The sequence below is a fragment of the Oncorhynchus keta genome, chromosome 5 (genome assembly GCF_023373465.1).
Source record: "Oncorhynchus keta strain PuntledgeMale-10-30-2019 chromosome 5, Oket_V2, whole genome shotgun sequence".
Lineage (NCBI taxonomy): Eukaryota > Metazoa > Chordata > Actinopteri > Salmoniformes > Salmonidae > Oncorhynchus > Oncorhynchus keta.
This window is the reverse complement of record NC_068425.1, coordinates 27728710-27738709: the sequence shown is the minus strand read 5'-3', so window position 1 is coordinate 27738709 and position 10000 is coordinate 27728710. Positions and strand designations below refer to the sequence as shown.

The 10000-nt window shown below is 47.6% G+C and overlaps 1 protein-coding gene across 1 annotated transcript in view; it reads left to right on the top strand.

Annotated features, from left to right (window-relative positions):
• Nucleotides 1–10000, top strand: part of LOC118374962 (voltage-dependent P/Q-type calcium channel subunit alpha-1A-like) — a 190746-nt gene that overhangs the window by 97461 nt on the left and 83285 nt on the right. Inside the window, 7 exon segments of the mRNA XM_052519364.1 lie at nucleotides 1480–1615; nucleotides 2432–3069; nucleotides 3254–3615; nucleotides 3845–3980; nucleotides 4151–4280; nucleotides 4776–4835; nucleotides 5020–5126. Coding sequence (XP_052375324.1) covers nucleotides 1480–1615; nucleotides 2432–3069; nucleotides 3254–3615; nucleotides 3845–3980; nucleotides 4151–4280; nucleotides 4776–4835; nucleotides 5020–5126 — 1569 coding nt within the window.

The following is a 10000-nucleotide window of genomic DNA, read 5'->3' as shown; positions in this document are numbered from 1 at the left end:
GTGTGTGTGTGTGTGTGTGTGTGTGTGTGTGTGTGTGTGTGTGTGTGTGTGTGTGTGTGTGTGTGTGTGTGTGTGTGTGTGTGTGTGTGTGTGTGTGTGTGTTGGTGAGGTTTGAGGAGTGTGTTGCCTCATTCACACTATAGGGCCGACCCTAAATGTACTGTACTGGCTCATATATTGTTTTTTCACATGGTTCTTTCTAGCATGGTTCCAGCCACTCTGGTGGATGCGTAGCCAGGTCAGCCCAGTACAGCTCTGCTTGGCTTGGTTCTGGTTGGTCATATAGTGTGAATTGGGTATGCGTGTGTTCTCTGTGTCATGTCACTCACTGACTGTTTCCCTCCTCAGCGAGAAAGTAAACAGCACAGGTCACAACGCTTCCGACCCCTTTCTGGACTGGTATTTACTCATTTATACTCCTTCTGTTTCTTTTCGCCCGCTTTTCCTTTCCTCTCCTCCTTTAGACCATCCTGTTTTAATTATCTCCCCATAATTAGGATTTTTTTTCCTTTGCTTTTTTGTTGGTTTTTGAGTTGGCTTATTCTGAGTATATTTTCTGTTGGCTGCTCCCCGCAGTATGGCTGTGGCTTTACTGTGGTTGACTGTGGTCCCTGGGAAAGGGAGTTAGTGGGCCGGGGCGCCATTTTGGTTCTTTCGTTGGCAACATCTCAAATGGCACCCTATTCCCCATATAGTGCACTACTGTAGACCTGAGCCTTTCATAAGAGTCATGCAAAATATGGAGAATAGAGTGTTATCTGAGGTTTGCCCTTTTTTCTCAGAACTTCCATTTTCAGTCTTTTTGTTGATGATTCCATTTTGGTTCCTTCATTGGGTCCTTTTGGGTTTGGTTTCCTGGTCGACTGTGTAATATTCTAACCTTGCCTCAATATCATTCTCCATCTTGTGCCTCTCTCTGTGTGGTTTCCCAAAGTGGGGCTGGTCTGCCCACTGCTTTGGGAAACTGTGGTCGACCATACTCCTTCAGTAGCTCTGTGTTTCTGCCCTGTAGGTCCAGCAAGGCGACCCTTTACATGTGTGTGTGTGAGCTATATAGTGTGTGTTTGTGTATTTGCTTGTGTTTATATTTCTGTATACCTGTGTATGTAGGTTTCTGTATGTCTGTGTGTTTGTATATTTGTAAATGGACTCAGATACCACTGCTTAACCTGATATTTGACACTCTCTTAACCTCCCCACCCATCCTCTCTTTTCTCTCCCTCTCTGCCTCCCCTCCTTCTCCTCTGCTCTCCATCATGCTTTCTGTCTCTATTTCTTAACCTCTCTTTTCTCCTTGATCTTCTCCCCTTTCATCCAACGCTCTGTCCATCTGTCTCACCTTTCCTCCATCTCGCCTCCCTCTTCTTCCTCTCGCCTGCTCTCTTCTCTCATCTCTCATCTCTTCTATCCTCTACCTCTCTCTCGGTCCCCCTCTCTCTGTCCCTCCTCTCATCCTTTCCCCTCTCTCCCTCCCTGTAGTAAGGAGCAGCAGAAGAACAATAAGGGTGGTAATAAGTCTGTGTGGGAACAGAGGACCAAGGAGCTGAGGAAACAGACTCTAATGACCAGCAGAGAGGCCCTCTACAACGAACTGGACCCAGAGGACCGCTGGAAGGCAAGGAGAGAGGGAGGGAGGGGGGAAGGCTGGAAGGAAGGGAAGGAGAGAGGGAGGGAGGGGGGCTGGAAGGAAGGGAAGGAGAGAGGGAGGGAGGGGGGCTGGAAGGAAGGGAAGGAGAGTGGAGGGATGGAAAGGGGATACCTAGTCAGTTGCACAGTTGAATGCATTCAATCAAAATGTGTCTACCGCATTTAAGCTGAATCAGAGAGGTGAGGGGGCTGCCTTAATCGTCATCCATGTCATTGGTGCCAAGGGAGCAGTTGTTGTGGGGGTTAACTACCTTGCTCAAGGGCAGAACAGCAGATGTTTCCACCTTGCCGGCTCAGGGATTCAAACAAGCAACCTTTCAGTTACTGTCCCAAGCTCTAACCTCTAGGCTACCTGCCACCCCAGAGAGCGGGGTAAAGAGGGAGGTGGGTAAGGAGGAAGGGAGACAGTAAGAGACAACAAACCAAATGGAGAAGGGTGGAGAGAGCGATGGAACACAGAAAGGGGAGAAATTAAGAAAGTTTGTAACAGTTTTTAATTGGTCTGGGTTAAGCTGCTTGATACTTTCGGATACTTACCTCATACAGTTAATTATAATTTATAACTACCTGGTGCCAAGTGTAACATATTGGTTGGTGCCTTTGTCAATTTACCATTAATTGAAGCAAGTTTTTGAAAAAATAAGCATTATAGGAGGTTATATGACCTCTGGAATGCTAACGATATTATGCCTCTCCTTGATTCCGCCTGGCCTTCCTCTTCCGTCCCCTGCTTAAAACTCTCCCAACCCAACCTTTCCCTCCCTCCCCCTCCCCTTTCTTCCAGGTAAACTACTCCCGCCACATCCGTCCTGACATGAAGACCCATACAGACCGCCCTCTAGTGGTGGACCCCCAGGAGAACCGCAACAACAACACCAACAAGACCACCAAAGAGCCTGACCCCCGCCTCAGCCAGCAGCACGCTGACGAGCTGGTCCGCAAGCAGACACACGTCCACGAGAGAGGAGGTGGGGGAGGAGGAGGTGGGGGCTCCGGGTCTGGTTCAGGCCCTGGAAGGCCTTACGAGCGGGCAGACTCTACGGAGAGCCGCAGGAGCCGTAAGGAGAGCAAGGAGCACCAGGAGCTCCAACACCACCACTCCTCCCATACCCGCCTAGATGCAACAATGCTGGGACAGAGTGGGGAGGATAGGCCCCAGAGAAGGCACCACCACCCACGGGGCCAGGTGGGCTCATCGGAGCACAGGAAACCCCGCCAGCACCGCATGCCCCCAGAGGACGAAGAGGGGGGAGGTGGAGGTGGAGGAGGGGAAAGGCGACACAAGAGCAGGGGGACAGAAGGAGAAGGCGAGGGGGAGCAAGAAGGGGGTGATGGAGGTGAGAGGAGGCAGAGACGGCATCGCCATGGCACTCAGTCAGGGTGTGATGGTGAGGGGAAGAGGACGCGGCAACACCGCAGGAAGTGAGGGAGACCCTGAAACACACAGACACACACACATATATACGCACTCACACTTTCCTCTGTCAACCAGTGTCCTTATACAGTAGTTCTCAGAACCATTCTGACATTTCCCTACTCCTTCTCTTCCATCAATCTCTCTCGTTTCTCCCTCTCTTCCTTTCTTTCCTTCTCTTTCCCCCTATAGGGATGGTCTCAACCTGTCCACCACACGGCCCATCCAGAAGAGCCTCTGTAGACAGGACAGCCAGTACAGCGAGGACATGGACAATGTCATGAACAGTAAACTGGCCACCAGCCCGCCCAAGCTACACCCAGGCTACACCCAGCAGCCCTGCCCAGCCTCGGGCCTCCCCAGCCCAGCCAACCACACTACCCCAGGCCCAGGCTTCGGCCCTGCAGGCCTCAACACTCACCTGACAAACAGCAGCTCCCACCTGGGCCTAGATGGAAGCCTGGTTCCTGCATACGGAAGTAGCACCCGGATACCGGACCACACGGCAGTGGACATACCACCCATGTTTCCTTCCCACAACGCCATATTGCAGGGTGAGAGAGAGGGAAGAAAGAGGAGGGGAGGGGGATGGAGGGAGACTGTGTATGACCAAGGTTTATCAGGTCACATCTTCAGTCAAAACATTGAGAAACAGCCACACATGCCATGCTATTTCTGAATTCTTCTTTCTTCCCTTCATTCTTACCCGTCCTCTCCTATCCACCCCCTCCCTCCCCCTCTGTCTCTCTCTCTCTCCTCCCTCTCTTTCTTGCATCCCTCCAGTCAATAAGAATGCTAACACAGAGCCTCTGCCTAAGAAGGAGGATAAGGAGGATGATGATGATGAGAAGGGTGATGAAGATGGACCCAAACCAATGCCTCCCTATAGCTCCATGTTCATCCTCTCTACTACCAACCCGTATGTGGGCACATGCATGCACACACACAATCACACACACATGTATATTAATTATTAATTATATTAATTATGCATTTTTTGTTTGTTGCGATGTGTGTGTGTACGTGCATGCTTGTGTGTGTCTGCATGTTTGTACGTGCATGCTTGTGTGTGTCTGTGTGTGTGATCAGGTTCCGGAGACTATGCCACTACATTGTGACTCTGAAATTCTTTGAGTTTGGTATCCTGTCTACCATCGCTATGAGCAGTATCGCCCTGGCAGCGGAAGACCCCGTCTGGCCAGAATCACCTCGCAACAATGTGAGACACTCAATGCTAGCTCTGTTTCCGTATTAGCTGATATTTACTCTCCATGCTAACTTAACTATTAGCTAGCTTCTACTTTACCCTCCATGCTAACTTAGCTATTATAGCTAACTTCTACTTTACCCTCAATGCTAACTTAGCTATTATAGCTAACTTCTACTTTACCCTCCATGCTAACCTAGCTAATATAGCTAACTTCTACTTTACCCTCAATGCTAACTTAGCTATTATAGCTAACTTCTACTTTACCTTCCATGCTAACTTAGCTATTATAGCTAACTTCTACTTTACCCTCCATGCTAACCTAGCTATTATAGCTAACTTCTACTTTACCCTCAATGCTAACTTAGCTATTATAGCTAACTTCTACTTTACCCTCAATGCTAACTTATCTATAAGCTAACTTTTACTTTACCCTCCATGCTAACTGAACTATTAGCGAGCTTCTACTTTACGTCTGCTAACTCTGTGTTCTCTCCCTTTATGCAGGTTCTGCGCTACTTTGACTATGTGTTTACGGGAGTGTTCACTTTTGAGATGTTGATTAAGGTAATTCTGAATCTATTTCACTCTAGCTATACTTGTAATTTTTTGACGTGAAACAATCAATAACAAAACATATCCACTCTCTCTGTCGCCCTCACTCTAACGCCCCCCCTCACTCTCTCTCTCACTTTCTCTCTCTCTCCCCCTCTTCCTCCTCTCTCTCCATCCCCCCACACCTCTCTCTCAGATGGTGGATCTGGGCCTGGTGTTGCACCAGGGCTCCTATTTCCGTGACCTGTGGAACATCCTGGACTTTATAGTGGTTAGTGGTGCTCTGGTGGCCTTCGCCTTCACGTAAGTTACCCTCCTGTCCCGTCATCTCCTCTCCCCCAACTCTCTCTCTTTCTCTCTCTCTTGTCCTGCCTGCTGCCCCATCTCCTCCTCTCCCCCATCTTCCCCTCTCTCTCCTCTCCTCTCTGCCCCCTCTCTCTCCTCTCCTCTCTGCCCCCTCTCTCTGCTGTCCTTGCAAGGGGTCACAACGTCACTGCGCAGACAGCCTCACAAGCCCCCTGGAGCAAAGCCCCACTCTCTCTCTCTCTCCTCTATCGCTCTCTCTTCTGTCGCTCTCTCCTCTATCGCTCTCTCTTCTGTTGCTCTCTCTTCTGTTGCTCTCTCTTCTGTCACTATCTCTTCTGTCACTATCTCTTCTGTCACTCTCTCTTCTGTCACTCTCTCTTCTGTCACTCTCTCTTCTGTCACTCTCTCTTCTGTTGCTCTCTTCTGTTGCTCTCTCTTCTGTCGCTCTCTCTTCTGTCACTCTCTCTTCTGTCACTCTCTCTTCTGTCACTCTCTCTTCTGGTGCTCTCTCTTCTGTCACTCTCTCTTCTGTTGCTCTCTCTTCTGTCACTCTCTCTTCTGTCACTATCTCGTCTCTTTATATCCCGTGCTCTTGTTCTGTCTCATGTTCACACTCCCACGCTCTCTCTCTGCTGTCTCACACTGTCTCAGTCTTAGCTCCTCTGTCTTGCTCTGTCTCACTTGATCAACAACCTTCCCACAACCTTCCCATAGCATCCAACTCCCCAGGCTACTGGCACTACCGTTTCCCCAATGCCCCTTTCAGTCATCATTGGCCATAGTCAACCCCTTTCCTCTCCTCCTGTCCTTTATCCCACTCCCCATCTCATCTGCCTCCCTCGCTCCTCGTTTCTACTTCTCCCCCTCCAACACTATCCCCCTCCACCCTTTCTCTCCCAACGTCCACTATGCCCCCCTCTCTCGCTCCTCTCCTCCCCCTTATCTCCCGTGGGTGTGAGGACCACCCCAGGCACCTGTAACCCTTTAGTGTCCCGGGCGGTTCTGGAGCTGAGGGGCCTGAGCCACACCCCTCCTCCACCCCTCCTACGGAGCAGGTATTTCAGCTTCCTTCTTCTGCACGCCACTGCCTGAGCTTGGGCTGGGAGTGGGACAGGTGCTATGGCTGGTGATGAAACTGGTATTATCGCTGGGGCTGGAGCTTGGTGTGGGATGAAGAAGGGTGCCTTAATGAAATAAAGGTTTAGGATGGGGGAAGTTCTGGGTCTAAGGCTAAATGGAACGGGAGCTGAGGGTCTGGGGAAAGAGAAGTTCTGGGTCTAAGGCTAAATGGAACGGGAGCTGGGGGTCTGGGGAAAGAGAAGTTCTGGGTCTAAGGCTAAATGGAACGGGAGCTGGGGGTCTGGGGAAAGACAAGTCTTGGGTCTAAGGCTAAATGGAACGGGAGCTGGGGGTCTGGGGAAAGAGAAGTTCTGGGTCTAAGGCTAAATGGAACGGGAGCTGGGGGTCTGGGGAAAGACAAGTCTTGGGTCTAAGGCTAAATGGAACGGGAGCTGGCGGTCTGGGGAAAGAGAAGTTCTGGGTCTAAGGCTAAATGGAACGGGAGCTGGGGGTCTGGGGAAAGACAAGTGTTGGGTCTAAGGCTAAATGGAACGGGAGCTGGGGGTGTGGGGAAAGACAAGTGCTGGGGTTGTAGCCGGGATCAGGATGGGGTAAAAAAGAAGAGGGTTAAGGTTGAGACAAGGGTGTTAGGGCTGGAGTGGGGGTGGGAGCAGGTGGGGTTGAGTGAAGAGAGGTGTAGTTCTTGGAATAGTACATTGATACATTGACCCTTTTGAAAAGAGATGCTGAGTCTTAATGTGACTACCTGGACCGACACAGGATAGATCAACAGAGTCTTAATGTGACTACCTGGACCGACACAGGATAGATCAACAGAGTCTTAATGTGACTACCTGGACCGACACAGGATATATCAACAGAGTCTTAATGTGACTACCTGGACGGACACAGGATAGATCAACAGAGTCTTAATGTGACTACCTGGACCGACACAGGATAGATCAACAGAGTCTTAATGTGACTACCTGGACCGACACAGGATAGATCAACAGACTAAAGGGAATGGTTGGGTTGGGTGTGATGCTGAAATTTGGGTAGGCTTAAAAGGGTTGTTTTTGGACTGTGCTAGAATTATGAACTTTTTCATGATCCAGACTTCTTATCGTATACCGTGGCGCCTGAAATGGTGTCCAAGAATTCTCTAGGCTGGTTGATTTAGACCTAGAATATGATTTTACAATGAATTTATACATAGTTGCATGATATGAAGTCATTGGTTAAGGCTTGTGAGTTGATTATTGTACATGCTACCTGAACACATAGTGCATGAGTTATTCTGACAGTATTGATGTGAGTCTTTCCACGCTAACCCAGTCCCCTTATACAGGTGGATCATTGAACAATGGAAAAACATGTCGACCAGGGCATTTTGATTCACTCAATTCAGGAATTGAATTTGAAATGTTGAACCCCTTCAAAGAAAATACTGGGATATTTTCAAAACCATTCATTCCATTCCAACGGATCATCTGAATTGACTGAATCAAAATGGAAAGGAAAGCCCAACCCTAAAGGAAAGCACGGGTATGAGGATGATGTGCACATAAGCATGCATACATACTTGAGGTCCATATACATGCATCTAAGAATGGGAATGGCTATAACTAACAGTCATTTCTGTAATGCATATGAAGAACCTATCATAGCTCAGAGTATATAATCATTCATTAGCTGATAGGGGTGTTGCGTGTTTCGCAAACAGAAATCACTCCGCCTGGTATCTTCCCAAGCATGTCTAATACCTCCTCAGGGAAGGTCCCTTTCCTCCACCCTTACTCCCTAGGCCCTAACACTAGCTCCCCATTGCTTAACCCTTTGCTTCCCCTCCAAAGAGTGGGGCTACAGATTACCGTTACAGTGGGCATGCAAGTTTTCTTCTCCTTTAAGGGAGAAAAATAGAAAAATATACCTGGATGTGCCTGCAGAAAACTCCCTCCTTCCTTCCTTCCCCCCTCCCTCCCTCCCTCCCTCCATCCCTCACTCCATCCCTCACTCCTTTACTCTGCTCCTGTGGAGAGAAACAAACTGTTCACCAATCCCTTTTACATTCCTCCTTCTCCTCCTCACTCCGTTTTCCTGATCTCCAACTGGATAGGTTCACAGAATGTTAGCATTGCCCAGCTAGCATTAGCATCATTACAATTGCCTATCCAATCATTTCACATCTGCAGTCATGTGAAGGAGATGAAGGAAAGGATGATTTGTAGGAATATTTGGACGCTCAAGGTAGAAGTTGCAAACCACAGATCTAAGACCAGATTGTCCTCCCACAAATCCTAACCTTGCCCGTTAGGCTGGTAAAAACAAATATGATCCTAGATCAGTTTTCGAGGACAACTTCATACTCTTCCTCTGAGTGGCCGTTGCTCCAGGGTGGCAGTGGCACCCCCTGTCTGTGGGACTGACCCCTGATCCTGCCATGCTATGTGTGTATGTGTGTGCCACTGTCAAGTGTGTGTGTGTGTGTGTGTGTGTGTGTGTGTGTGTGTGTGTGTGTGTGTGTGTGTGTGTGTGTGTGTGTGTGTGTGTGTGTGTGTGTGTGTGTGTGTGTGTGTGTTTGAGTATTTCATGTATATATGTGTCTTTCTGTATGTATATTTGTGTGTTTCATCTATATATATATATGTGTATATTTCTGCATGTATGTTTTGCATACTGTATATATGTGTGTTTATCTGAGTGTATATGTATGTTCATGTGTTTCACTTTCTGTGTTAGGCCTGCGTTTTTAGTCTTAAGGTATAATGGAATGTTTGACAAAGGTCCAAACAGACAGACAGACAGACAGACAGACTGATAGAGGAATTTCTAAATTCCTTATTGTTTTACAGCCAAAACCAAATTCGCACTCGTTTCTAATTCATTAATGAGGTGTAAGTTCATTAATTATGTATGAAGCAGATCGACACTAGTCTTAAAAGTCAGGTAAGAGCGTTTAATTCCAGAGAGTACTAACCACATACACATATTTCCACAGGTTATAAACTGGAAATGACATCATCAGTTTCCCACCCTCTCTCCGATTCTCACAAGAGCCCATTGTTTTTTGGTCTGGAACTCTTCCTCTACTCCCCTCATAAAACTAAATTCCAAACTGTCTAAAAGATATACTTTTCTCCACTAATGGAATCCATCCCAAACATTTCTTATCTGTCCGAAAAGCTATAGCATCTCTCTCCCTTAAACCCTCCCAAGAGGCACAAACAATTAATTCGTTCTGCTTACATTTTCAGTAACAGCTTACCCATGAGCCCATATATTTCATATCATAACATAATAGTATCAGAATAAATGGTTTTAATCAATAATGTATACATAGTTAATAATTTCAACTATAATTTCCTCTAACACAGACAGACTGACAGACAGACAGACTGACTGACTGACTGATAGATTAGTCAGAGAGACAGAGACTGATAGATTAGACAGAGACTGATAGATTAGTCAGATAGACAGAGACTCTGATAGATTAGTCAGATAACAGTGAAACTCACAGGGCCAAAGCAGACTGTAACAGATAAAGATAGTGCCCTTATTCAATTGGTCGAAATCAAGCAGCATTGCAGATAGAACTAATACTCCATTTGGAGATCTGTATCACCACTTTGATCTAATTACTCTGGCATCCACTGTCTGGCCTGATGATCGGTGGTATCTGGGCTCGTGCCGTCATCCTGCATACCTCTCAAATAAATAGAAGAACCACTGTGCCTGAACATAATGCCCTTACCAAGGCAGGATACTGATAGGCCAAAACTGGTACAAGCCTACACTAGTGAACCAATCAGATG